Genomic DNA, 26,898 nt, shown 5'->3' with positions numbered 1-26,898 from the left:
ATTACAGTAATCACTAGTATTTGTGAATCTATTTGCACAAAGTCGTCTAAAGTCCACCGTAGCCAACTGCAAAAGGAAGGACCTCCTCTCCTTATCGGCCTCTTCTCCAGCTTTATCTTCCCCGCCCCCCAAACACCCCTTTCCATCAGCAGCAGCAGCAGCAGCAGCAGCAGCAGTAGAAGGAGATGTCTGGGATACAGACGACGGGGCCTCCCAAGCGCCCGAGGACACAGCCGATCACTCGTGTTAGGACCGGCTGTTTTACCTGCAGACGCCGCAAAAAGCGCTGCGACGAGACGAAGCCAGTCTGCGGCGGATGTGTTCGAAACAAGCTCAACTGCGAGTGGCCGGCCAGCGTCTGTGTCGACAGAGCGGCGACATCGAGGCTTCGAGGCGTCTTTCAGGATCGATCGTCCCAGACAATTGAACAGGTGCCGCAGTACGACTCGGCCAGCTCGCTCGTCCAATCTTTCGGCGACAGTTCTTCATCTGTCCGGAGCGAGGAGCTTTCGCCTCATGGAACAACAGAGAATTTCGTTTCATCACCCACGCCCACGGGGCCCGAGGAACCTCCATATCAACTGCAGGAGTCTTCGTGTACCAGCCAGGAATTGGAGGTTCGCACCAGAAGGCCGCCCGCGGAGGAAGAGGAGTGCATCCCTCGCCAGCTGTCGTTGCTGCCAGGGTACGACGAAGAGTCTTTCCAGCTTCTAAACCACTATCTAGCTACGACGGCGGACTGCATGGCCAATGGGTCAACACCGATCAATCCCTTCTTGGTCCAGATCGTCCCACTGGCTTTTTCCAGTGATCTTTTGCTCCAGCTCGTCTTGACACAGAGTGCCGCTCATCGAGCCTTCCGGCGGCGAGACGAGTCGGACACAGTTGCACAAAACCATTATGGCAAAGCCTTGCAACGATTCAGGAAAGGCGTCACCGAGTTCATCGAGGGCAAAGAGTCAAATTCTCTCTTGCTGACTGTAGGGGCGCTATTAATGTGCTTCACCGAGGTATATTAACAACCCCCTACCCTCAAACTCTGAAGACTGAGATTCTGATTTATATGTAGACAGCTAAAGGCGATATGAACGGCGCAATTTTCGATCATCTCACAGCTGCAAACTCACTACTGCTGCGCCTCCTGTCGCAGAGTGACGCCGCTGTGCCGAAAGATCTCAAAGAATTCGTTATCGAGTATTACACATACACGGCATCAGTGAGCATGATCTCGATTGATGCTCGAGCAAGCCCTCAGCTGCTTCTTGATCTGGACCTTGAACAACGGGCACGGGAACTCCTGACTCGGGAATACGTTGGCAACCTCTGTGGGTGCTGGTTGGAACTTCTCCTCTTGGTTCCATGCATATTTGAACTGGGTCGGCAGTGGATGACGAGCGACGGGGTGCCCAAAATGCCCACCGCCGATGATCTTGCCATGTTTGCCTCCATCCAAGGCCAAATCTTGCGCTGGTCACCGTACCCGTCCGTCACGCCAGACGTGTTTCAAGCCGGTCGGATCTTCCAGCAAGCCATGCTCATATATTTGTTTACGTCGCTGAACTGCTTCAACCGACTGGAAAATGGGATGCACCAGTCAATGATCGATACTGCGACCATAGCAGCTATGTCTTACCTTGACCAGCTTTCTCCTACAGCTCGCATCAACTCAGGACTGTGCTGGCCCATCGCTGTGGTTGGGTCATGCTTAAATGACCCTATGCAACAGGAAACCCTCAGGCATCGACTAAATGTCATGGTGGATACTTTTGGGCTAGGGAACATGCAGAGGACGCTTCTCTTACTGGAACACATGTGGGAAATGCCCCGTAATGAATGCGGGCCGTGGAATATCTCCCTGGCAATGCAACGAAATCAAATCTGGATATCATTTGCATGATTGAGCGGGTCTCTCTATGCCTATGCGAACCTACCCCAAGATATAATAGAAGGATCATCATTCATATTCATGACTGGAACATTAATCACAAATCCTAATGACCAAGATTCTTGGGTGCCTCGGTAGCTGGCCCTTCCGGCGTAACATACGCCTTGGTCAGACCCCCATCTACCACAAAGTCAGCGGCATTGACGAAGCTACTCTCATCACTGGCCAAGAAAACCACCGCATGGGCCTGTTCAATCGCTTCACCGAAGCGACCAGTTGGGAAATGCACTTCGCGCCGGAAACGCTTGGCCTTGTCATCACCGAGCCAGTCTTGCAGCAAAGGGGTGCTATTTCAAATTAGTACGTCCTTTTTTTCTTTTGAACGCAAGAAGAATGTTGAAAAAAAAACATACTTGAGAGGAGCCGGGCATAGCGAGTTGAAACGGAATCCTTAACCACCATGATTAGAACATGCCACCAGAAACTAGAATCATGAAGACCTATACCTTCGCGTGCATGGACAATGGCCAACTCCCGCGTCAGAGCCAAAACGGCACCCTTGCTAGCCGTATAAGCCAGCTGTGGAGTGGCCGCCCCAACCAAGGCCACCATACTCGCCGTGTTGATGATGCTGCCCTTTGTTTTCTTGTGTTTGCGCAGACTCTTGACGGCATGTTTCGAGCCGTACCATACGCCCTTGACATTGATGGACATGGTGAGGTCCCAGATGGCCTCGGGGCATTCCTCCGCATCGCCATCCCGCGGGTGCATGATGCCCGCATTGTTGAACATGACGTCCACTCCACCCCAGGCGTCAAGATGCGCCACCGCAGCCTCCACCTCGGCCTCCTTGGAAACATCAACAAGTCGCGTCTCGACTCGGCCATCGTGCGTCGGCACAACCTCGTTAACCTTGGCGAGCGCCTTCTCCAGACCGGGCGCCGTGATGTCGGTCATCAGCACGGAGGCGCCTTCGCGGAGCATCAGGATGGTAGTCTCAAGACCAATGCCTCTGTAGTTTACTTGTAAGCCTATGAAGAAGAAAAATAAGGAGACGAAGAAAATATACACCTACCCCGCAGCACCGGTGACGATGGCATTCTTTCCCGCAAGTCTTCCCATGGTGAAAAGAGTATTAGAGAATAATTATTGTATATCGAGGGGGTTATTAAGAGAAATTGTATACCAAGGCAAGTGCTTAAGATGGTTAAAGTGATGATCTAGATCAAGTCTTTCTAGGAACAGTAATTTAATTATTATATCTATTATTCCCCCGCATCTCTATCTTGAATCTATTACTTACTGCATACTACATTAGATACTAGATAATGAGAGCGCGGTCCGGGACCGCGCTCTCGGGAAACGAACAATGATGCCGATCATCGGATTTGAGATCGACTGATGTTAGCAACCAAGAGATGAGTAAGACCTAGCTTAGGTACTTGGTTGATATATTGAAGTCTATTGATTTGCATCTAAGTGAGTAACTAGTTAAACGGTGCAGGGCTCTCCTTCTGATTAAGATTATAGCTAGCCTCGCTTTTTAAATAGACTACATGTTGAAGATCATTTTTCAATAATTGACCTTTTATTTCTTTTTTACCAGTAGAATAGAGAATCAGACACGCAAAACTTAACTCGTCTTAACAGACCTGCCTGTTCTTGTAGGATTACATATCTTTATTTTCTTGTCTATTCCTTCATTCTGCTCCGATTTTAGAAGTAATTCGAGGCGATACCGCTCGTGAATGGTATTAAATCTTATATATCTAGCAGTTACAACTTGATGTGGAAGCTCTTGAGCTTGAAGAAGGCGTCAAAACCGTGCGGTCCTAATGTGCAGCCTAGACCGGAGTTCTTCCAGCCTGTCCATGCGAGATCCTGAAAAAAAGTAGGTAGTCCGGTCAGTGCATCTGCTCGGGTAGTAATCAAGGAGATGGGGAGTAACAGGATCTTGCTTACCGGACTGGGGTAGTCGCATCGGTTGATGAACACGGTGCCCGCCTCGAGCTGCTCGATAATCTCTTCGCCCCGGGGTATATCTTTCGTCCACACGCTGGCGGTCAGGCCGTATTCGCTGTCGTTCATCAAGGTAATGGCCTCCTCGTCGCTGGTGACTTTCATGATCGGCAGGACGGGCCCAAACGTCTCGGCACGCATTACCTGCATGGTATGGTCGACACCCACGAGCACGGTGGGGACGACATAGTTTCCTTCTGAAGGTGGGTTCTCGAAAGATGCGTTGGCAGGCGTCGCGTTGACGGCGCCCCGCGATAGCGCCTCATCGACGTGGCTCTGGATGTTCTTCTTTGCGGCCTGCGAAATCACCGGACCGACCGTCGTGGTGGTGTCTGTCGGATCTCCCAGTCGGTATGTCTTCAACTCCTTCTGCACCTCCATGACAAATTCGTCGTGCACGTCGGCATGAACGTAGACTCTCTCGATAGCGCAACAGCTCTGCCCGGAGTTGAAGATGGCACCGTCCACGAGTTGGGCGGCGACGTACGCCACGTCGACATCTGGGCGGACGTATGCAGCGTCTTTGCCCCCGAGCTCCAGATTGACCGGCACGATTCTCTTGGCAGTCGCTTCTCGGATGCGGACCCCCCCGGCTGTCGAGCCGGTAAATGAAACTAGGGCGATTTCGGGGATTTGGGCGGCTTCATCGAGTACGTCGAGGCTGCCGATATGGACGAGTTGCAGGACATTTGGTGGCAGACCGGCTTCGTTGAAGATTTCGACAAGTCGCTCGCCGACCAGGGGTGTCTGAGGGGACGGGCGAAGAATGACAGAGTTGCCTGCTAGTAAAGCGGGAACAAGGGCATTGACCATGATGAGATATGGGTACTGAATCGGGGGTAAATAACCAGAGCGTCAGAAGAAGAAGAAGAATATCAAGTGAAAAGAATAACCTACGTTCCACGCAAATGCAATCAAAGCCGGTCCAACTGGCTCCTTCTTCAACGTCCTCCTGAACCCGCTTTCAGGCTCTCCAGGGATTTCCTTGAGCGCATCTTCAGCCGTTCTCATCAAGTAATTCGCTCGCTTTCGCATCGTTTCAATTTCCTTGACGCTGTAGGCAATGGGCCGACCCATCTGCGCCGTCAGCTCGTGTGCCAACCTTTCCTTCCGCTCCTCGATCAGATCCAGGGCTTTCTGAATGGTAGCTTTACGCTCTGCAAGAGAGAGCTTCTTGTACGACAGGAAAGCATCCTTGGACGCCTTGGCAATCCTGCGAATCTCTTCAATCGGGGTTCCTGCGTGTTCGAAAATGACCTTGTTGGTCGATGGCGAGAGGGTGCGAATCTGATTCTGGGCCATTATGTGAACAGTAAGTAAGACAACCCCCTCTTCTTTCTCAATTGCTAACCTAGCCAGTTCTTATTGTCTGCAACCAACACCTGCCAGAGAGTGGGGTATTAATATTGCCGTGGTAAATAACAGCTATCAGTGATAAGACAGCTTACCCCTCCTGTTGGAGTGGAGCAAAGCTGGCGATGTCGGCCCCTCCCCGATAGACAGCGCGCTTAGAAGATGCTTGGAGGAGAGCGCGCAGCGCGGAACGAGATTTCGACGTTTAAGCAGCGTAGCGCGTTATTATTCTGGTCAGATGAACGCATACGGATATTCCAAACAGTCAATTCTACCACGTAACTAGCCATGCCTCTATAACCCCAACAGAAACCTGCAGATGGCCGAGGCGACCAGCAGTCCATCGTGCGGATTGGCGACCCTGGAAATTCCGCTCTCGTACAAGGCGTCGTCAAAGATCTTCTGCCCGTGTCTTAACTCCAGGATCTGGGAGACGATAAATTCAGTGAACTCCGGGTGTGCCTGCACAGTAATGATCTTCTTTGGTCTATAGAACCCTTGGATCTCACACACCGGGCTGAAGCCAAGATTGATGCAATCGGGCGGCAGGTCGTACACGATATCGCGGTGCATTTGGTGGAGTGCCTGGCAGACTCATGTCAGACTTCTGAAGATCGTTTCGTTGTTGGTGCAGAAGAGGCACTGCGACCATACCAGCTCATCCTTTCCGAACAACTCCTTGCCCTGGTCTGTAAGAGCGAACTTCTCCACGGAGATCTCCCAGCCCTTGGTGTTTCTTGCAACTCGTGAACCGAGGGCACGAGCGATGATCTGATGTCCGAAACAGATCCCCACCACCGGTTTCTGGTGGATTTCGATCACATCTTTGACGTAGCTTGTGAGATTGACGATCCACGAGTCGTTTTCGAATGAGTTATGTTCTGTTGACATTTTAGTAATCAATTAGTCCCCCATCTACCCCGGGAAGGAGGGCTTTAAATCCCCCTCCTGGCCATCTCCAGCACTCATCACTCACTGCTTCCTGTCAAAAGCAACGCATCAACCTCCTCTGGTGTCGGGTAGACCTCATGATTGACTACATCCCATTTGCTGACTTTGAGCTCGATATCAGCAGCGTCCTGCCCCAGTGACTGGAAGCCCGTCTGTAGCAGCCTCTCGAAGATATCCCCGTATCCCTGCAGCTTTTCCCTGACAGGGTCCACCGGTGTATCACACTCGAGGACAGCAATATGGAGTGGTTTTGACGGCATTCTGACGACTCAAAGCGACCTAGACAGAAGGAAAAGATGGTAAGTTGTCCCTTTGGCGTCCCTCGGTTGAAACGCCGCCTTATCACGACACGACTCCGATAAGAACTGACATAAGCGTGGAATCTTCTCTTCGTCACCGACCACAGGATAGTAATATTATGGAATTTTTGAGCTTACCATTAACATATGGGAATTCAAACTATCGTCTGATCATTGCTCAATCGGTATGAAACATCCTTGGCAGCGAAGATCGTCGTCTATCTCCAAAGCGCGGTCCGACGTTTACTACGCGGTCCGTTCCCCTCATGAGGGTCGACGATCCCCTCATTTATCGATATGGCCGATAACAAAGTACTGTACCGCGCATTCTACGATAATAGGCTGCAGTGGGCGAACTCGAGATGGGGCAAGATGGAGATTTACGGACCGCGGTGTTGGAGGTAATGCTCTGTTCAAAAGAACACGGATTCGCAGGGTCTCCAGTTCGATGAGCTTTTCCTCGTCACAAATTTGGATCCGTGATTGCTACTACTTCTTTCTACAATGGATTCATCGTCTGCAGTTACGCTTGAATCACTTCCCTCGCTGTTAGCAGAGGATATCAAAGTCAAAGTTGCCGGTGTGGATAGCGATGGTATCCTCCGTGGCAAGGTCATGTCCAAGGAGAAGTTCCTCTCGGTGATGGAGAAGGGATTCGGATTCAGTTCTGCTGTCTTTGGATGGGATATGCATGATATGCTTTATACCACCGACGCTCGGATTGCACCGCCTGAGTCTGGATACTCTGATTTCATTGCGATCCCGGATCTGACTTCATTCCGACGCATCCCTTGGGAAGAAGATATCCCTTTCTTCCTGCTGCGCTTTGTTAACAATAAGAAACCTGTTCCGGCTGATGGGAGGAACATGCTCAAGTCGGTGACAGACCGCTTGGCAGAGTCAGGTTATCAGGCATTAGCTGGAGGTGAGTTGTCTGACTGCAGTAGTTTTATATCTGAATATAGTTACCCGCCCTTTCCTGCTAACAACAACGGTTATATAGTGGAACTAGAATTCATGAACTTCCAAACACCCTCGGAGAATGGATATGACATTCAAGGATCGAAACACCTGGATATCGCTACCTACCTGGAGAAGAATACTCCTGGTTCATTACGCCCGCTCACGGCCGGGATGTTTTCTTACAGTGCCACGAGGCCGGTGGCAAACAAGGGTTATTTCTATGACATCTTCAATATCAGTTCCCAATTCAAGTGTAATATTGAAGGGTGGCACACGGAAGGTGGACCTGGCGTCTACGAAGCCGTAAGTGTATACCTTACCTGGTTCAGAAGCCAATTAGTTGTCACTGACTCTAATGTAGGCTCTGAAAGTGTGTAACGTGAATGAGATGGCCGACCGGGTCTCGCTATTCAAGTCTGTACTTTGTTCTTTTCTACCATTAGAATTCCACTCACTGACTGATGAAGGTTTCTCACCAAATCGCTCGGGATGGAGTACGGTATAACGCCCTGCTTCATGGCGAAACCGATTCAAGGCCAAGCCGGAAACTCGGGCCATATCCACATCTCCCTCTGTGATCTTGAGGGTCAGAACGTCTTTGCCAGAGACGAAGAGGATCCTAACGCACCTTGGCCTGACCTGGCAGGTGTCTCCGAAATCGGTCGACACTTCCTCGCCGGCCTGCTTGAAGCGTTGCCGGACATCATGCCCTTATTCGCACCGACCATCAACTCCTACAAACGGCTGGTGGAAAACTACTGGGCCCCAGTCTACATCAGCTGGGGTCTTGAAGATCGGATGGCGTCGATCCGACTGATCGCCCCTCCCGTCTGCAAACCCGGCGCGACTCGATTCGAAGTCCGAATCCCCGGCGCAGACCTGCACCCACACTATGCCCTCGGTGCTTTGCTGGCTGCTGGTTGGCGCGGCGTGCAGAAGAAGCTCGAGATTACGGTGCCCCCCTTGTCAGTCCTCCAGTCAAAGGGTGTCCGTCCAGAGCTCCTGCCAGACTCCCTCCACCATGCAGTCCAGAGATTCAAAGCGCCAAACAGCATTGCCCGGCAGGTTCTGGACCCTGAATTCGTGGATTTCTTTGCTGCGACCAGAGAGCACGAGCTCAAGGTCTGGCGAGAGGCAGTCACTGACTGGTGAGTTATATATAAATAGTCTTAATGCTGGTAGTGTTTTGCTGATACTGACTTTTTAACTAGGGAATTTAAGCGATACATTGAAACTGTATAATAATTAGCTACTGCTACTATGAACAAAAATAAATAACAGTATACTACAATTATCAAATCAGCGTAACTTCTCTTACCAAAATTATATATACTTGGTATTGTTACGTCTCACATGGATCCCCGATAAGACTTCTTCCCACTCAAACCCCTCACCCTCACGTCTTGCAGCTTCCCCTCTTTTGAGCACGAAAGAAGCTTCTACCTCTTTTTCTTCTTCTTCCTTTCTTATCATTCAAAAATTCAAAGCCTCATCACTGACTACTATGGATTACTCCCACCGAGACCCCAAATCGTTCATCGGGCAACCTGCCTCCGAACTCCCCACTCCAGCTTTGGTCCTGAGCAAGCCGGTGCTGGAAAAGAACGTCCAACAGCTCCATCAAGATGTTAAACTACTGGGGATTGACTTTCGACCCCATGTGAAGACTTTGAAGGTGAAAAAGTGCCCGAGAAGAATGGAGAAGTGTTTCAAAAGGTGTCTAACAGCTGCCAGTCTCTTGAAGTAACTCGAATGATGCTGAATGGAGGAAAACACCGCAAGATCATTGCCTCGACCCTGGCAGAGATTGAGGGCGCTCTTCCATTAGTCCAGGAGGGAATTCTTGAAGAAGTACTTGAAACAATTTGAGACTTGATTCATGAGACTTTCTTTCGCTAACTGCTGATTTCTTTTTTTTCTTGTAAAAAAAATAGTGCTTGTATGGCCTCCCCATTCGTCCTGGGGCACTTCCCCAGCTCGCCGCTCTGTCCAAGTCAATCGATATCATTTTGATGGTCGACAACGATCAGCAGATCGACGCCGTGGAAGACTTTGTACAGAAGAACCGCTTGTCACCGAGGCAGTGGAAAGTGTTCATCAAGATCGATGTCGGGACCCATCGCGCCGGCCTGGTCAACTCGTCACCCTCACTGCCCGCTTTGATCGAGAAAGTTCAGGCCTCTCCCACTGTCTCGCTGTACGGCTTCTACTGCCATGCTGGCCATTCGTACAGCTGCCGCACGGCCGACTCCGCCGCCTCCGTGCTCGAGCTCGAGGTGAAGGGCGTCGTGGCTGCTGCGTCGCGCATCCCAAGAGATCACACGGTGGTAGTGTCGGTGGGATCCACGCCTACGGCACATGTCGTGCAGTCTCTGAAGGCTGTTTTGCCTGATAATATGAAGTTAGAATTACACGCGGGTAAGTCCACTGACCCCCACACGTATCTATATCTATATCTATATATATACAGATGTGGTATTCTGATCATATTAGGAAACTTCCCATCAAATGATCTGCAGCAAGTGACAACCACGCTCGTCACCGTCGATCAGCAGGCCCTCCGTGTCCTCGCAGAAGTGTGCAGCGTGTATCCCGAACGCAACGAGGCGCTCATCAACGCAGGCACAATCGCCCTGTCCAAGGAGACGAGCGATTCCCCTGGCTACGGACGGGTCACAGACCGGCCGAAGTGGAGTGTGATGCGGATGTCTCAGGAGCATGGCATTCTATGCTTGACGGGAGAAGGAGATTCTTCTAAGGAGAAGGAATTAGTGATGGATCACTTCAAAATTGGGCAGAAAGTGTTTCTACATTGCCAGCATGCATGCATCACAGCGGCGGCCCACTTCGTCTACTATGTTGTTGACAAGGAGGATATCGTGAGAGAGACGTGGATTCCATGGAAGGGGTGGTAGATAAGAACCGAGTGTACCTAAATCATCAACAAAGAATCAATTTGGAATAATTACAGAGGAGAGACATCCGATCGTAATCCATAATCATAATCAATGGTTGTACAAGCGAGCGAGCCAATTACTAGACTGTGACACCCTCATCGGCACTGCCCCCATCCTCAATAGACGCGGCCTTGCCATTATGATGGCTGATGCCGTACTTTTCATCATCGGTATTCTGGTCTTTTTCTTTCCCTTCATCGTCCTCCTCTTCTTCTTCTCTCGTCACATTGATGGGTCGAGCTTCCGTCTTCGCCTTCTGCACCACCTTTCCTTTCCCCTTCTTCCCCTTGAACCGGCCATTCGCAACAGGCGAGGAGACACTATCTACTTCACTCTTCCCCTCCGCCGCTGAATCGTCAGCTACAGACGCGGCCGTCGAGGCGGAGGACGTGAATTTGCCCTTTCCCCTTGCCTTAGCAACAGCCCGTCTGATCAGCCTGTTATGAAATTCGTCCCCCTGTTCGGGATCTTCATGGAGAATCCGACGGGCTGCTTCCCGGCCGACAACAGGTAAACGGTCGTGGACTTTATCCTCCTCTCGTTCTCCTTCCGACTGAGACTTCGGGACGAGTTTCGGGTCCAAAAGACCGATCTGGACCAGCACAGACGCTTGGTCCCAGTAGATATGCTCTGAGTAGAGCCTCCCAGCCTTCATCGCAGCAATGCTGACGAGAATGATTTCGACTTTTCGGTTCGTCGGCGCCACGCCAGGGAGTAACCAGGGGATCTCGTGCGTGTGCTCGAAGGTGGCGTAGAGCTCGTCAACGACTCGGTCGGTGCCCACCGTGCGGGAGATGAGCCGCAGGCGCATCGAGGGCGGCATTCGGCGTAGGAAGTGCTGTTCGTAGAAGCGGCGGAGGGCCTGCGCACCTATTCCCCCGCTCAGTGTCGGGGTGCAGGTCACCGTCGGTGTGACGTGGGTGGTATATGGATCCATTGTCTCGGAGATATTGGAAGAGAAAAATTTTCCTTTTTTCAATCCACACTGTCAATTCTTATACGAGAGTTTGTTATTCCCAAAAAGAAAAAAAAATATACGCACCCTCTAAATGCTCCTCCCATTTCTTTTCCAAATCCAAGTCCCTATTGAACGCTTTACGCAAGACATGCAGGCTGCGACTCCAGGCCAACTCCGCTGCCAGCCGATCGTACTCATCCAGATCGTGTTCTGCAAAGCCTGGCTGCACAGATTCATACGTGTAAGCCGGATAACCCAGGTACAGGCGCTCGCCGATCCCGATTCCCGGCTTAAGCTGGCGAGTCTGGCGGCGCCGTTTCATCTGTAATCCCAGGGCCGTTGGAACTGTCGTCACGTCGATGGTCGACCCAGCCAAGTGTACGACCATGCGAACCTGGGGGGAGAAGCGCGAGCGGGTGTCAGGGATGTTGGTGGGATAGTAGGCGATCAACGCACACAGCCGGTTCGCATTGGTGGGTTTGAGATAGTAGTCGAGACAGAAGGAGGCTGCATCTCCAAAGGCTATAAAACGTACAGTTAATCAGTGATTTATTACTACCTATTTCATGTTTGTATTCAATACACACCCATCACGGCGTAGTTCTCGCCCACCCCCAACCCCTCCCTGACAGACCGCAACCGCATCGTGTACTCTTTATCGTCGCCCTCGTAGGGCACGTAGAGAATATCGAACCCCTCATCCTGCCAGCTGCGCAAGAGCTCATTGTCAAAGTCCCCTGTCTCCGCCGTGACGCACAGCCTGGCCGTTCCAGAGCTGTTATTGTAGAGGAAGCCGCTGCCTCCGCCGGTGTTGATGCTGATGGTGGCCATGAGAATATATATATATATATATATATATCCTACTGTAAAAGGATAAACGAAAATAATTATGCAAACAAATTGTACCACGGAAGAGGAGAAAAACCACGAGGCGACGTCGTTCCTCTCATAATGTTGGTAGGATCTGTGCTGCCTCAGGCATCAAGCATACGTCACTGGCAACGATGTGGGCTGCGATGACGTCGGAGGTGAGTTCATCGGCAGCATCATGGCCATTGACAGCTGTCAGTTTATTGACTGTTCTAGATTTAGCTATTCTGAAAGCTTGGAATTGACCTGGTCACATCTGCCAGTGGCAACAGGGGTGGGCATAGAGTGTTCGCGATGAGATGGAGGCATTAGCAGGAGGAAGCAATAGGATATTTATAAATAATCAGGAGATTAGTGATAGCTCTGACACTGAGAGTTATATTATCAGTATTATATTAATAGATATTCTAGATAATATAAAAATTACAGAATCATAGATATATAATTAGAAGTTATATGCTTACCTAGGATGCTCTCTTTGCTAGAGTATACTTATTTCTCTATTAATCATCTTAAACTATAGTCATGGTATATTCTATCTCCTTAATATTCTCCTTATACCTAATATAAAGCTATCTAGGACTTTCTATATTCTTTTATGCTGATATGTTTATGGGAAGTTAAGAGCTTTAGATAAAAGAGAAGCTAAGACAAAACAAATACCTCTCACTTTCAACCCCCCCACTACCACTTCAACTTTTCATCGTTCAACCCCTCCCTTCAGCTGTGAATTTACATAGGCAGCTTTCCCCTATCTAAGAGAGATGTCTCTAGTGCAGCATGTCTCTGCACTTGAAGGTGTTGACCGCGAACCAGACCCAGATGAGGACGCCAGCCTCCATCCCATCCGTCGGAAGATCAGCTACGACGTCTTCCCTCCGCCTGTGATCGTCTCAGAGGAACTTGACAAGAGCGGTACCCCGGCGTATAAGGTCTCGAGGGCTTGGAGATGCAGTATGGATGAGACCAATCACGGAGTCGAATTATGATGCCTAGGGACTGACCATTTCTCTAGCACAGGTATTCGTTACTGTGGCAGCCTGCTGGTTGGCGTCTGGGATAGTCTTTGGGTTTGCTGCCTTGAAGCCCGTTCTTGTTGCTGAGGGAGTCTATCGGGAGCTCTGCACGGAGGAGGAGGTACATTTGGAAGTTGAGGTGTGCTCGGAACAGGATCTCAGGTAGGCTGAAATTGTTTGAAATGACGGGTTTGACCAAATGAATAAATGACCTCTGACTGAGACGACAGACTTAATCTATTTTTCACCATTGCTTCGATCACTGCCAATGTCTCTGCCCTCCCCGTAGGTCATATTCTTGACCGATACGGATCTCGCGTGTGCGGCGTTGCTGGCTGCGGATGTCTGGCAATCGGGGCTATTCTCATGGCTTATTCCTTCGCGAGCGCCGGATTCGACGGGTATATGATTGGCAACTTCTTCCTAGCTCTCGGGGGGACCTTTATTTTTGTACCATCCTTTCAGATTGCCAACGCCTTTCCAAAACGCGCCGGGGTTATTGTCGCGCTGGTGACGGGGGCTTTCGACGCCTCTGCAGCGGTTTACTTGGGCTATCGACTGATGTATGCGACCTCTCCCCGTCTCTTCAGCCCGCGGAACTTCTTCCTAGGATACCTGGCGGTGCCTGTACTGATCCTTCTGGGCCAGCTGACCGTCCTACCGGCCCGGGATTACCAGTCCATGCAGCAGCTGGAGGTAAAGATCGAAAAGGCCCAGGACCCGAGACGCGACGTTCACGAGTCCGACGAGGAGATCGACGATTTCACACAACTGCGCCAGGTGCGACGTAAGCGGGCTGAGCGTCGACAGGCCAAGTTGCAACGGCTCGATAACGTGCTGGGCGACGCCGACGAACGCAGGCTGCGCGGCCAGCAGGAGGAAGAGAGACAGCATGTCAGCGGGGTCTGGGGTATCTTGCATGGCCAGCCCGCACACAGACAGATGGCTAGCCCCTGGTTCCTGCTCATAACACTCATGACCGTCGTGCAGATGGTGCGCATGAACTACTTCATTGCAACCATCCGCGCGCAGTACGAGTATATGCTCTCCTCGGGCGCCAGTGCAGCCCAGATCAACGGCTTGTTCGACGTCGCGCTGCCCGCTGTCGGCGTTCTCTCCACACCTGTGATCGGGTTCCTGCTCGACCACCTCAGCGTGACCGTCATGCTGGCCGCGATCGTGGTCCTGACGACCGCGGTGGGGGTGCTCAATTCGATCCCCTTGATGGGAGCAGGGTACGCTACTGTGATTGTGTTTGTGTTTCTCCGGCCACTGTATTATTCTGCGATGAGCGACTACGCGACAAAGGTGTTTGGCTTTGCAACCTTTGGCCGCGTGTACGGAACCATCATTTGCGTTTCCGGCCTGGCCAATTTTTCTCAATACGGTCTCGACGCGCTGACCCATGGTCCGTTTGGGGGGAATCCCATCCCGATCAACGCCGCGCTGGCGGGGATTAGCTTTCTAGTTGGAACAGTCTTGGTTATTTTTGTGCATGTTGAAGCAAGGAAGAGTAAAGACGATGAAGGAGACAGTGGCGAGAGGGAGAGGCTTATTGATGATATCCCGGACAGTATTTTGGAGGAGGAAATGTAGCAGCATTGCATAGCGTAGTCTGTATAGTATGTAACATATCATGCAAACATAGCATAGCATAGATAGGCATAGCTTTTGTTACACAATGCATTGATACCTAAACTTGGATACTATATTATCCATCAATTCCTCCGTATCTTGATACCCCCTTCTATAATCAGACTACTATTCCAAACGTGATCACTTCTACTGTTCGTATACCTCACCTATACCTAGTCATACTACCAAAAAGAAACTAATAATAGATGCTCTATCCATCCTCCTCGCAAATTAATGTCGACTACTACATAAACCATCATGTCGCTCTAATCAAGGAACTGTCGAGCCCCTCTACTCTCCTCTCGTGGGAAGTCTTTGTGTTTCCTGAGCCCGACGCCCCCTTCCGATTACAAGCCAACTTCACCTGGTCGAGTATCGAAGAGAGAGATGCGTTTCTGAAAGGGGAAGCAGGGAAGAGATTGGCTGCGGATATTTCCAACTATTCGACTTGTTGGCCCGTTGTTATGGAGCGGGAGAGTGTTGCCAGTGAGAGAGTAGTACCTAGATTTCGCACATTTAGTATGAAGTATCTATACATTAAATCCTAAACATCCTGTTCTAATATCCAGCATTGCGAGTTAATCATGATAGAGTATGCCTACTTAGAACCACCTTTCTGTATCTCCATTATGGCTGAGGAGCAAGCCGCTAGACCCCATATCCAGATGTCCGATAGCCTGGAGACACTTTTTCACACTCTCCTCCGGCTGGATCTGTCCCTTGAGTGTAGGCTCGGCTGTCTGAAACTGCTTCAGCATGACCTGCTGCGCGTGTACTACCGGCTCTGGTTTCTCTCCTGCGATGATCTCTCAATTTCTGGTCACCATAAGCTGCAGGGGAAAGAAAACAACTCACCTTCCCACGTATCAACCCACCCAGGACTTAAAGCCACCACCTTGATGCCTTTCGGCGCAAGTTCTGCCGCGTACTTGGCAACTTGGACATTCATTCCTGCTTTAGCGACCGCGTACGCCACCGCATCGCTGACACCAGACTTCCTTATAAAAGCACAATCCCCCATGGCACTGGAGATGTGCACGATCTTCTTCCGGACTCCCCGCTCGATCAGTGGTAGGAAGGCGTTTGTCGTCCACAGGCCGCCGTAGATAGCCGTGCTAAAGGGCAGGTCGAACATTGTCCGTACAGCTCGAGAGTCAAAGGGAATCTGCGTCGGGGTGGAGGACATGGAGGCCATATCGACGGCGTTGGAGTTGTGGATCAGCACGTCGAGCGGACCGCCCGTGACGGCTTCGGCGGCCGAGGCAGCCTCGAGAATGGACTTTGGATCCGTCACGTCGCCTTGGATAATGTGCACGTTGGGGTGGTGCGAGGCGAGCTCAGATATGTCGGGCGAGTCGGGGTCTCGCACAATCGCCAGGACTGTGTTGGTTGGGTTGGCGGCGAGTTGGCGCACGAATTCGCGGCCAATGCCTTTGGAGGCTCCTGTGATGGCATATGAAGGCATTTCTTTAATAAAACCAAAAGTAAATTGCAATCAATAGATATATTGCAATGAATACATTGACAGTTGTCTTCGATTTCCTATATACACTACTACGGATCATCCGCTCCGACCGGAGCATCCGGTTAACAGGCTCAGGAACTTCCGTTTCACCCGATCGCTCTGTTTCCCACCTCAGCTTCTTCCACGACATCATGAACGCCACAGTCCCTGCAGTCAAGAGGAGAGCTTGTGTGGCATGTACAGCTGCCAAGGCAAAATGCACGCCCCAGACCGTCAACCTGTGCCAGCGGTGCGCTCGGTTGGGCAAGTCCTGCGCGTACCTCGACCTTCCGCAGACGAGGCGGAAGCACAAAGGTGCACCGAGGTATTCTTCCAGCACATGGTATTTTTTATTAATTCCGGATGCAAGAGCTAACGGACGCCAGCCGTGTGAAGGTGTTGGAGAAGAAGGTCGACCAGTTGACGTCGCAGCTGGCTGCGTTGACAAGACAGACAGTGCCCGAGACCTTGTCGAACCCGATCCCCGACGACTTGGACTCATCTGGAGATACTGAGATGGATGCAACAGATATTTCCGCAATGCTTGACGCTGCTAAAGACCCGTCTCATGGTCCCTACCCGCCGACCAGCTCTGTTCTGGAGGGCCAGCCGTCTCTCGTAGACCGAGGGCTTTTGAGTGAAGCCGAGGCCGAACGCCTGGTGACGACCTTTCAACGCGACTTTGTGCCCAAGTTCCCCTTTATATTGCTTTCCCACGGCGAGAGCGCCGCCCGTCTTGGAGTGCGAGAGCCGTTTCTATTCTTGTGCGTCGTTGCCGCGACCATGGGCAGTGCGCACCCTCTGCGCCAAACGGTCACCGAGGAGATCATGAAGCACGTTACCTTGAGGATTGTCGCACGGTCTGAGCGGAATCTCGAGTTACTGCGTGGCCTGCTGGTCCACGGCGCGTGGTACTCGTATCCTGCAGAGAGATATCACCCGCGACTTTTGCTGTTGATTCAGTTTTGTGTGTCTACTGTGTATGATTTGGGACTTCACAGAAAGCCGAGTCTGAATCTACATGAGCAGCGGGCGCTGCTCGGTACGTATTGGTTGTCGGTTGGGTGAGGGTTTGTCTGCATTGGTACATCTGGCTTCTGCTAGCTAACCTACTACAAAATAGTCTCTGTGGCACACTCGGCCGGCCGATTAGCATGAAGCATGATGGGCGAACCGACGAGTGCCTTGAAAGTATCGCCTGTACCGAGTCTGTGTCGGATCAGTGGATTGCGCCATTCATCCGCCTCCAGGCTTTCCTGGCCACAATGGATGAAGTTTACGCCTCGGTGCAAGCGGGTGGTGGAAGGATGCTCGTCCAAGTCACACGCGGCTCTCTGCAGCGGCAATTCGACAGCGTGAGAGCATGTATAGAAAAAGAGCTCTCCAGCTGTCCTTTGTCAACAGGTGTGTCTAGATACCAGGGGTGATGGGTTGATGGGGACTGATCATTTGCAGAAAATGCAATACGCACTGAAATCAAATATGTGGAACTACGGCTTGAGGAACTGTCTCTTCGCGAGGAACTGTGGATTTCAGAGCCTGTCAGCGCCGTCCGGACAACCATGCTGATGGGTATGATCCAGCGCAGCAAGGAGCTCATCCACACGGTCAGAAACCTACCAGCGTCGGAGATTGCCCAGATGACAATACCTACCAGTGCTCATATCTGTGCCGCAGTGGGTTACCTGCCCACTGCAGTCTTGACCCTTCTGAATCTCATTACCGGTTCCGCCCCCGATTCAGACTCTACCATGGAAGCCCAGGTGCAGGCCGTTGTGCATGCAGCCGAGTATCCCGATCTTGTCATCGAGCTTGCCACCGCGCTGGAGACGAAATTGGACGGAATGTCTGCGGCAGATCAAGAGACGGATATTGTGGGCAGTCTCTGCTCGAAAATGCGGCTGCTAGCACGCTGTTATCCCTATCAAATCCGGGCTATCGTTGGACCTGCACTGTCTCAAGATCAAGGCCAAAGCGCAAGACAGGATACGTCTATGATGGCCGGTCCCGCCAGTGAAGTTATGACTCCCCAGGTTTGGCCGAGTATTTATGGTGATATGGATGATATACCATTCCCGATTGAAGACATTCAGTGGGATTCTCTCTTGAGCAACTTTACTGGGTTTAGCTGATGCTATTATATTTCCAAGAAAATGATATAGTATCTGTTATATCTTAACTATAACTATAGCACACATTCAAGTCTATATCTCTACCCTTATATTTTGTTTTATTAGACTGATATATAGAGCCTTTATAATTATCTGAATTAATTTATTACTTAGGGAAGTATATAATAAATTTTCTATGGGCAATCTCACCTATACCAGTCTATACACTCATTTCTAAAACAATCTCTTATATGTATTGTATATTCAACCAACTACTATATCATTAGATGCTAGACTACAGACATAGTCTATATATTCCATCTTAATTAAATCTATTCTTCCCGCGGAAAACCACCTGCTTATCGTTATCAGTGAATTGTCTGTGTACCATACCGTCACAGCCGTGGAAACGGCCGTATCTATGCTCTCTGATTGGATAGGAATGGCTTTATCATCCCGATACCGTTTCCCGCGGTCTCCTGTCGGGAAGACAAGAAAAGGACGCGGAGAGCAGCAACGGAGGACGTCAAGCGGAATATTTTGGTCTTTCTCTCTTCCCTTCTTTTCTCTTCCTCTTCCTCTTTCTTCTTCTCATCTCTCCCTCCTCACCTCCTCATCTCTTGTGAATGCTGTGGTGAGCTCATTGCAGCAGCAGCAGCAGCAGCAGCAGCAGCAGTAGCATAGACTCCGCTTAGTCACCGAGATGACTTCCTTTGTCCTCCGCGGCGGTCGCCAGCTCGCCTTGCGGACGACACGTTTGCGAGCCGTTGCTTCGCCGGTCGGCGCTCTGCGTGCGACGACGACGACTGGTTCGTCATGGAATATCTCCCTCAGACGTTCTCTGCACACCTCTATCCAGCAGCAGCCGCCCTCGTCGAGACGGCCGGTCTACACCAGCTCCGTTGCGGATCACGGTGACCCGCACCCTCGCGATGTCTTCCAGCCCCTCGATACTTTCCCCCGCAGACACATTGGGCCCTCGCCCGAGGACGCCAGCGAGATGCTGGCCGCCCTCCAGCCGCCCGTGGCCTCGCTGGACGAGTTCGTGGCGCAGGTGCTGCCGAAAGACATCCTATCCAACAAGGACCTGACCGTCACACCGCCCTCGGCGGAGATCAGTCTCTACCACGACAGCGTGCATGGCGGGCTGGGGGAGACCGACATGCTGAAGCTGCTCGACACGTACCGGAAAGACATTGATGCCACGGGTAAATCCTACCTGGGCTGTGGCTACCACCCGACCATCGTCCCGCCCGTCATCCTCCGCAACATTCTGGAGAACCCAGCGTGGTACACCAGCTACACCCCTTACCAACCGGAGATCAGTCAGGGGCGGCTGGAGTCGCTGCTGAACTTCCAGACCCTGACTGCGGATCTGACCGGTCTGCCCTTTGCCAATGCCTCGGTGCTGGACGAGGCCACCGCCGCGGCCGAGGCCATGACCATGTCGCTCGCTTCACTCCCCATGTCCAAGCAGAAGAAGCCCGGCAAGGCCTATGTTGTCTCCCATCTGTGCCACCCGCAGACCCTGGCTGTCATGCAGTCCCGCGCCGAAGGATTCGGTATCCAACTCGTCGTCGGAGACGTCTTGGCCGACGACTTCAAGCTCGTCAAGGAGCAAGGTGACAGCCTGGTCGGTGTGCTGGCCCAGTACCCGGACACCGAGGGTGGTGTCTTTGATTTCCAGGCCCTGGGTGACGCCGTCCACAGCGCCGGTGGTGTCTTCAGCGTCGCTACCGACCTGCTGGCTCTGACCGTGCTCAAGGCGCCCGGGGAGTTCGGCGCCGATATCGCCTTTGGTAGCTCCCAGCGCTTGGGTGTGCCCATGGGCTTTGGCGGCCCGCACGCCGCCTTCTTCGCCTGCGCCGACAAGTACAAGCGCAAGGTGCCCGGCCGTGTCGTCGGCGTCTCCAAGGACCGTCTGGGGAACCGCGCCCTGCGACTCGCCCTGCAGACCCGCGAGCAGCACATCCGCCGTGAGAAGGCCACCAGCAACATCTGCACCGCCCAGGCACTGCTCGCCAACATGAGCGCCATGTACGCCGTCTACCACGGTCCCACGGGCCTCAAGGCGATCGCCCAACGCATCATGTCCATGACCGCCATCCTGCGCGAGAAGCTCGTCGCCCTCGGCTTCAACGTCCCCATCAAGTCTAACGCTGACCAGGGCGTGCTCTTTGACACCCTCACCGTCGAGCTCGGCAGCAGCGAGGAGGCGGATTCCATCATCGCAGCCGCGCGTCAGGAGTCGCTATACCTCCGTCGTCTGACCCCGACGAAGATCTCGGTCTCCCTCAACGAGACCGTGGGCCGGGAAGAGGTCAAGACCATCCTCCAAGTGTTTGCCCAGGGAAAGCAAGAGGTGGCCCTGACGGAAGAGTTGCACCTGGTCTCGCTCCCCGCCAACCTGGAGCGGACGTCGGCCTATCTGACGCATCCGGTCTTCAACACCCACCACTCCGAAACGGAAATGCTGCGGTACATCCGTCACTTGGAGTCCAAGGACCTCTCTCTGGCTCACTCGATGATCCCGCTCGGCTCGTGCACCATGAAGCTGAACGCCACGACGGAGATGATCCCCGTCTCGTGGCCCGAGTTCTCCAACGTCCACCCGTTCATGCCTGCCGAGCTCGCCCGGGGCTACACCCGCATGATTGACGATGTCGAGCAGCAGCTGGCCGACATCACGGGCATGGCCGAGGTCACCGTGCAGCCCAACTCGGGCGCGCAAGGAGAGTTCGCTGGCTTACGCGTCATCAAGAAGTACTACGAGGCCAACGGCGGCGCCAAGCGCAACGTATGCTTGATCCCCGTCTCCGCCCACGGAACCAACCCGGCCAGCGCCGCAATGGCGGGCATGCGGGTCGTCACGATCAAGTGCGACGCCAAGACGGGCAACCTCGACCTGGCAGACCTCCAGGCCAAATGCGAGAAGCACCGCGACGACCTGGCGGCCATCATGATCACCTACCCGAGCACCTTTGGCGTATTCGAGCCGGGCGTCAAGGAGGCCTGCCGCCTCGTGCACGAGCACGGCGGTCAGGTCTACATGGACGGCGCCAACATGAACGCCCAGATCGGCCTCTGCTCGCCCGGCGAGATTGGCGCGGACGTCTGCCACCTGAACCTGCACAAGACCTTCTGCATCCCACACGGCGGCGGTGGTCCGGGCGTCGGCCCCATCGGCGTCGCCGAGCACCTGCGCCCGTTCCTCCCCTCCCACCCGGCCAGCGAGTACCTGCAATCGAAGCGGGCGGGCGGCACGGCCTCGCCGCCCATCAGCGCGGCCCCCTGGGGCAGCGCCAGCATCCTGCCCATCACCTTCAACTACATTAACATGATGGGGGCCAAGGGCCTGACGCACGCCACCAAAATGACCCTGCTGAACGCGAACTACATCCTATCCCGCGTGCGCGAGCACTACCCGATCGTGTACCTCAACGAGAACGGGCGGTGTGCGCACGAGTTCATCCTCGACGCGCGCCAGTTCAAGGAGACCTGCGGCGTGGAGGCGATCGACATCGCCAAGCGGCTGCAGGACTACGGCTTCCACGCGCCCACCATGTCATGGCCCGTAGCCAACACGCTGATGATCGAACCCACCGAGTCCGAGAACAAGGCCGAGCTCGACCGTTTCTGCGACGCCCTGATCGCCATCCGTGCCGAGATCGCCGCCGTCGAGGCCGGCGCCCAGCCGCGCGAGGGCAACATCCTCAAGAACGCCCCGCACACCCAGCGCGATCTGCTTACCTCGCAGTGGGATCGGCCCTATTCGCGCGAGACCGCGGCCTACCCGCTCCCTTACCTGTTGGAGAAGAAGTTCTGGCCCTCGGTCACCCGTGTGGACGACGCTTTTGGCGACCAGAACTTGTTCTGCACGTGTGGGCCGGTCGACGAGACGGAGTGATTCTTTAGATTCTTCTATAGATTCATCTTTTCATGATTACTACGACTTGCATTCAACATAGACATGGGTGGCGTTCGGACACTTGGGTTTCAACATATACCCCAAGCGAATAGAGGACTTAATTAATAATATACTATTCAACAATTCCTTTTCCACTGTAGTCATAAAGATCCTTACACAGTAGTTACTCTGTAGTTATAATCTTCTACTCCTACTCCTGCTTCATGTACCTATTTAGGTCTAGTTATATCCGGCTAGTACTGCACCGCCACAGTTTATTCAATTGTGGCTGGACAGCCACAACAACACGACAAAGATTCACAACATCTCTTCTAACATAGAGACCGAAACATGGACTTCCCTCCAGACGACAAACACCTCTCATTCATGCAATGGGCATTATCCGTCGGGGTCACGATCGAGGGGATCGCCCCGGCGAGGATTCCCGGTCGACGACTGGGGATGATAGCCACCCGGATGATAGAGGTGTGTTGGGAATTAAGAACAGTATACTAGTAGCAAACTACTGAACGGGGCGATATTTAGGAAGGAGAAGTCATCTTGACAGTCCCCCTGGCGGAGATGCTCACTGTCGACAGCATACCGGCATCATTTGTGGCGCGGTTCCCCGATGGAACGCCCGTGCATGCCATCCTAGCCGCGTTTCTGATGTACGGTGACGCTCATATTCTGACGAAATGGACAGCGTGGTATACCGTGTGGCCCTCCCGCGATGAGTTTGAAGAGTGTATGCCTATTTTGTGGACAGACTCGAGTCAGTCCAAGTCTAGTTTGCAGTCCATCCTACCTCCCTCCGTGTCGGGAAGGTGGAATTCTCTCCGGAAAAAGAGAGGATGGGATACACACCCTTACGAAACTAGATACCAGAACCTACTGGGTCAGCAGGAGGAACGCCTTGAGCGGTGCTGGAAGGTGATCGGCTCCGTCTTTCCAGAGGCCGACTGGGACGCCTTCTCGTATTATTGGCTTATTGTCAACACGCGGAGCTTCTATTACGTGATGCCCGGCATGAATCCGCCAGAGGATTGGAACGATGCTCTTGCCTTGGTTCCCTTTGCGGATTACTTTAACCATGACGATGATGCGGTGAGTATTCATTTATCTCCTTTTCCCACTAGCTCATAAGTAATCTCGTGCAGGACTGCGAGGTTTTGTTCGATGGAAAGCAGTATACCTTTAAAGCCATGCGCCGATTCGGTAATCTCTCTCCCTCTCTCTCTCCCGCTATTACTTTGCATCATACAAACTGATATGTGTAGACGAAGGCGAGGAAATATATATGAGCTACGGAGCTCACTCGAATGACTTTTTATTCGTTGAATGTTTGTCACCTTCCTATCCCATCTATTTGCAATCCGCAGCTCATGTGTATAAGACGGATTTTACTTGGAGCATAACGAGTCCGACGCCGTATATCTAGACGATATCATTTTCAAAGATCTCACGCTTTCAGAGAAGAAAGAACTTGATGCACATGACTATTATGGGTATGTCTAGATACGAGTTTATCGAATGATCACTCAAATTCTTTAGTAACTACCAGATTACATCGACTGGTCCTTGTCCACGCACTGCGGCTGCCGCAAGCATCAAATACATGAAACAAAAGGAGTGGCGGGAATATGTCCTCGGTTCGAACGAAGAGGGTGGTCATGACCCCGACAGGTCGGCGACTATTATTCGCGGCTGGGTGGAGGTCTATCTTAAAGAGTGCAACACGACCATCGGTATCATTGAGGAGATGCTGGCCAAGGAAAAGAGCCCCCCCAGTACGGAGTCGAATGAAGATCAGCATGAAAGAATGGCCACCGTGTTGCGGAGATGGGTTCAAATTAAATCCCTGTGTGAGGCGGCCCTTCGCTCTTCCGGCTCGAGCGGAGAGAGTCAGGACAGTGAATAGACACCTAGAAATATATATAAGACGGAATCTCGATAAAAGTCCCAGGATTCCATCCGACCTATGGTAGATCACAGTCATCATCAAGACTTGTCAGAATTATTGTCTACCGAAACACCGACAATATCAGTTGCCCACTGGATCGAGTCCACCATATCAGGACCGAGGACGTGGCTGATCTCTTTCAGGACTCGCGCCCCCAAATCGCCCATCCACCATCGGTCTCGAAGATGATGCATAACCGCACAGTAATGTGCAAGAATGGCGAGTGCCAGTGGTTGTCGGGTTGCGAGGAGAGTAAGAAAGCGTCGCGGGATGCGCAGAAGGAATCGTAAAGCGATGAACAACGGGTCCACGACCTTGGCGAGCTTCTCTAGGGACTGGCCCAGCTGGACAATGACTTCGTCGTACACCTCCTTCTCGTGGGAAGGATTGTCCCTTGCGCTGGCCGAGTTTATAGTCTTGAGCATCAAAATTGTCAGCGTAGAGGTATTTGGAAGATCGAGATCCGGGTCTTCCTGCGTGAAGAGCTCGCCCATGTCGCTGTGCTCTACAGTATCTATAAGACTCGAGTCACCAACCAGGCCTTTGGTGGTTTCCAGCACACCAATAAAGGCTGTGAGCAAAGAAGGCAGGGTATCTTGGAGAGTTTGGTCATTGAGGTCGTTTAAAGAGCATATAGATGATTCAGAGCTCTCTCCAACCAGTAAGAGCGCGAGTTCAAAACCGAAAAGAATTCCAACAGAGACGAATGCCGCGTTACTGCCAGTTGGCGACTTTTCAAGAGTGTGGGAAAATTCAATGATAGCCCGGGAGTAGTGGTCAAGGGCAATGCGAAAGTGGTCATCCACCTCGCTGCCCGATGCAAGCTCCATGGCAGACAAAGCAACGGTGCTGTAAAGAAGGATTGGGTACTCGAATACCTGTTGCCGGATGATCGCATGCCAGGCGGATCTATGTGCATCGCTCGGCGACGAAATTGACCATTCTGTTGATTCGCACCAGTTCCGGAACAATTCCAGATCTTCTGAAGTCAAGTCCCAGGTCTCAGCGCGGAGGTTGAAGACTTTTCTCAACTCGATCTCATCATCCCCTTCTTCAGAGACCACATCACTGGCCTCCAGAACCCGTGGTCGATCCGAACGAGGGGGATAAGAGTTCGATTGGTGAGTGCGATAAGGATGAGAGCGATTGCTGCTCACGTATCGTTCTGGAGACACCCCATACTCGGAGTCAGATCGCTAACGTAAACTTGATGGAAATGCTAAAACTGACCATGTCGGTGCGGATGGCGATTCCTCTGGCATTCCTCTTCACACTGACTTGAGTTAGTGCAAGCTACTAATTAATGATCTGGGGGAAACAGGCATTTGATGGGACCCAGCCGACCTACCTTCATCCCATGCCGACATCGATTGCATAATTGTTTTGATTTCCGTATTTCTTCGGGTATACGCATAATAGCGTCGCGTCGATAAGCAAAGAAACCAAACCTGATAACAACAGATGCACTTTCCAGCAGAGCATTGGTGGGACACCAGGCCACACACAAAGAGGAGGGAGAGAAAAACAAAAGAATACTGCTAGAAAGATTCAAATGGGAGTGAGAAATAAAGCCATGATATAGTATTGTTATCAGAGAGATCCACACCTTTGAAAAGCAGTTGAAGCTACAAGGCATCAACAATACTAAATTGAATGAAGCGCAGTAAAAAGAGCTGCAGCCAAGCATCGAAATGGCGCCCAGTGCAGTCGTTTGGATCAGTGCATATTCCGATTCTAGTCAAGTGCGGTGGAATCCCAGGCGTTGTATCGAATCCATCGATCCTCGATCAGGGATTGGGACCGCCCGGTGCTATCCACAACGCGCCGGACTCGAAATCTGGGTGGAGTCGCCTCGTACGAACGTCCGATGAGCTTCAACAACCGGCAAACCTGCCACACCGATATAGCGAGACAGAAATCATTCCGATTCGTGTTCTGTGGAGCTGACGCGCGATCGAGCGAATTTATCAGTCGAAATTCAAAGTGCGTATACGGAAGATAAAACACGTGGAGGGTCAAATTGCTGAGATCCAAGTCGGTTTGTTTAGCTTGGCCCAATTATTACTATTGCATTAATTTTACGGCCAGTGTCAAATGCTTACCTGGGACCTTGGTATTCAACTGAGCTCCTCACACATCAATATAGCTAAAACATGTGAAATGAGAGTGTCATGCTATAAAACAACGCAACACAATAATGATGTTGATGCTGGTGGTGGTGGTGGTCAAGGAAGGACCACCACAAGCTGACATAAGCCAAATAAACATCAAGCGGTGGGGAATTTGGATTTTCTGCAAAACAACCAGCATAAAATAAAAATCTCCGACCCAAACCTGAAACCTGTGCTATAAGCAGGCAGATCGGGTTGAATTGATCGGCGGCAAGTTATCGTTTTCATCAAGTGAGTTCTATGTTTCCCGCTCTCCCCCAATTTCAAGTTCTGACCATGGGGATTTACCTGTTTCAAAACAGTACGGCATGGGCACGCACCTACAGGGGAGACGCA

At 52.0% G+C, this 26,898-nt stretch overlaps 13 protein-coding genes across 13 annotated transcripts; 7 read left to right on the top strand and 6 right to left on the bottom strand.

The window, feature by feature from the left end:
* Window positions 1-185: 185 nt before the first annotated feature.
* Window positions 186-1,897, top strand: ASPZODRAFT_137783 (hypothetical protein; the record flags this gene model as incomplete). Its single annotated transcript, XM_022724384.1, has 2 exons — window positions 186-1,010; window positions 1,070-1,897. 2 exons carry the CDS (start codon window positions 186-188, stop codon window positions 1,895-1,897), a joined length of 1,653 nt encoding a protein of 550 aa, XP_022585138.1.
* Window positions 1,731-3,085, bottom strand: ASPZODRAFT_126523 (hypothetical protein). Its single transcript, XM_022721518.1, has 4 exons — window positions 2,961-3,085; window positions 2,392-2,897; window positions 2,299-2,335; window positions 1,731-2,232 (listed from the first exon to the last, which is right to left on the bottom strand). Exons 1-4 carry the CDS (start codon window positions 3,005-3,007, stop codon window positions 1,992-1,994), a joined length of 831 nt encoding a protein of 276 aa, XP_022585137.1. The 5' UTR covers window positions 3,008-3,085; the 3' UTR covers window positions 1,731-1,991.
* A 576-nt stretch (window positions 3,086-3,661) lies between these two features.
* ASPZODRAFT_137781 (hypothetical protein) lies at window positions 3,662-5,206 on the bottom strand (the record flags this gene model as incomplete). Its single annotated transcript, XM_022724383.1, has 3 exons — window positions 3,662-3,766; window positions 3,848-4,732; window positions 4,802-5,206. 3 exons carry the CDS (start codon window positions 5,204-5,206, stop codon window positions 3,662-3,664), a joined length of 1,395 nt encoding a protein of 464 aa, XP_022585136.1.
* A 23-nt stretch (window positions 5,207-5,229) lies between these two features.
* ASPZODRAFT_126521 (hypothetical protein) lies at window positions 5,230-6,603 on the bottom strand. Its single transcript, XM_022721517.1, has 4 exons — window positions 6,234-6,603; window positions 5,912-6,138; window positions 5,353-5,842; window positions 5,230-5,286 (listed from the first exon to the last, which is right to left on the bottom strand). Exons 1-3 carry the CDS (start codon window positions 6,466-6,468, stop codon window positions 5,552-5,554), a joined length of 753 nt encoding a protein of 250 aa, XP_022585135.1. The 5' UTR covers window positions 6,469-6,603; the 3' UTR covers window positions 5,230-5,286; window positions 5,353-5,551.
* Window positions 6,604-7,011: 408 nt separating this feature from the next.
* On the top strand, window positions 7,012-8,712 carry ASPZODRAFT_148100 (hypothetical protein; the record flags this gene model as incomplete). The annotated part of the gene is made up of 5 exons (XM_022725329.1): window positions 7,012-7,432; window positions 7,511-7,773; window positions 7,832-7,884; window positions 7,938-8,618; window positions 8,682-8,712. 5 exons carry the CDS (start codon window positions 7,012-7,014, stop codon window positions 8,710-8,712), a joined length of 1,449 nt encoding a protein of 482 aa, XP_022585134.1.
* A 262-nt stretch (window positions 8,713-8,974) lies between these two features.
* On the top strand, window positions 8,975-10,385 carry ASPZODRAFT_148099 (hypothetical protein; the record flags this gene model as incomplete). The annotated part of the gene is made up of 3 exons (XM_022725328.1): window positions 8,975-9,145; window positions 9,205-9,321; window positions 9,405-10,385. 3 exons carry the CDS (start codon window positions 8,975-8,977, stop codon window positions 10,383-10,385), a joined length of 1,269 nt encoding a protein of 422 aa, XP_022585133.1.
* Window positions 10,386-10,506: 121 nt separating this feature from the next.
* ASPZODRAFT_56374 (hypothetical protein) lies at window positions 10,507-12,216 on the bottom strand (the record flags this gene model as incomplete). Its single annotated transcript, XM_022728605.1, has 3 exons — window positions 10,507-11,396; window positions 11,470-11,907; window positions 11,973-12,216. The coding sequence occupies 3 exons, from the start codon at window positions 12,214-12,216 to the stop codon at window positions 10,507-10,509; spliced, it is 1,572 nt and encodes a 523-aa protein (XP_022585132.1).
* Window positions 12,217-13,019: 803 nt separating this feature from the next.
* Window positions 13,020-14,867, top strand: ASPZODRAFT_148097 (hypothetical protein; the record flags this gene model as incomplete). The annotated part of the gene is made up of 3 exons (XM_022725327.1): window positions 13,020-13,209; window positions 13,271-13,433; window positions 13,502-14,867. 3 exons carry the CDS (start codon window positions 13,020-13,022, stop codon window positions 14,865-14,867), a joined length of 1,719 nt encoding a protein of 572 aa, XP_022585131.1.
* A 641-nt stretch (window positions 14,868-15,508) lies between these two features.
* On the bottom strand, window positions 15,509-16,371 carry ASPZODRAFT_57551 (hypothetical protein; the record flags this gene model as incomplete). The annotated part of the gene is made up of 2 exons (XM_022728691.1): window positions 15,509-15,702; window positions 15,762-16,371. The coding sequence occupies 2 exons, from the start codon at window positions 16,369-16,371 to the stop codon at window positions 15,509-15,511; spliced, it is 804 nt and encodes a 267-aa protein (XP_022585130.1).
* Window positions 16,372-16,548: 177 nt separating this feature from the next.
* ASPZODRAFT_106386 (hypothetical protein) lies at window positions 16,549-18,624 on the top strand. Its single transcript, XM_022720931.1, has 4 exons — window positions 16,549-16,735; window positions 16,797-17,474; window positions 17,534-17,814; window positions 17,866-18,624. The coding sequence occupies exons 1-4, from the start codon at window positions 16,563-16,565 to the stop codon at window positions 18,540-18,542; spliced, it is 1,809 nt and encodes a 602-aa protein (XP_022585129.1). The 5' UTR covers window positions 16,549-16,562; the 3' UTR covers window positions 18,543-18,624.
* Window positions 18,625-19,113: 489 nt separating this feature from the next.
* ASPZODRAFT_126511 (hypothetical protein) lies at window positions 19,114-22,546 on the top strand. The gene has a single exon (XM_022721516.1). It carries the CDS (start codon window positions 19,225-19,227, stop codon window positions 22,426-22,428), a length of 3,204 nt encoding a protein of 1,067 aa, XP_022585128.1. The 5' UTR covers window positions 19,114-19,224; the 3' UTR covers window positions 22,429-22,546.
* A 233-nt stretch (window positions 22,547-22,779) lies between these two features.
* Window positions 22,780-24,349, top strand: ASPZODRAFT_11482 (hypothetical protein; the record flags this gene model as incomplete). Its single annotated transcript, XM_022721091.1, has 6 exons — window positions 22,780-22,914; window positions 22,975-23,535; window positions 23,589-23,646; window positions 23,709-23,771; window positions 23,825-23,936; window positions 23,983-24,349. The coding sequence occupies 6 exons, from the start codon at window positions 22,780-22,782 to the stop codon at window positions 24,347-24,349; spliced, it is 1,296 nt and encodes a 431-aa protein (XP_022585127.1).
* On the bottom strand, window positions 24,211-25,931 carry ASPZODRAFT_126509 (hypothetical protein). The gene is made up of 3 exons (XM_022721515.1): window positions 25,740-25,931; window positions 25,622-25,664; window positions 24,211-25,556 (listed from the first exon to the last, which is right to left on the bottom strand). The coding sequence occupies exons 1-3, from the start codon at window positions 25,803-25,805 to the stop codon at window positions 24,430-24,432; spliced, it is 1,236 nt and encodes a 411-aa protein (XP_022585126.1). The 5' UTR covers window positions 25,806-25,931; the 3' UTR covers window positions 24,211-24,429.
* Between the last annotated feature and the right edge of the window lie 967 nt (window positions 25,932-26,898).

The sequence above is a fragment of the Penicilliopsis zonata genome (assembly GCF_001890105.1).
Source record: "Penicilliopsis zonata CBS 506.65 unplaced genomic scaffold ASPZOscaffold_1, whole genome shotgun sequence".
NCBI classification, from domain to species: Eukaryota; Fungi; Ascomycota; class Eurotiomycetes; order Eurotiales; family Aspergillaceae; genus Penicilliopsis; species Penicilliopsis zonata.
This window is presented reverse-complemented; position numbering and strand designations above follow the sequence as displayed.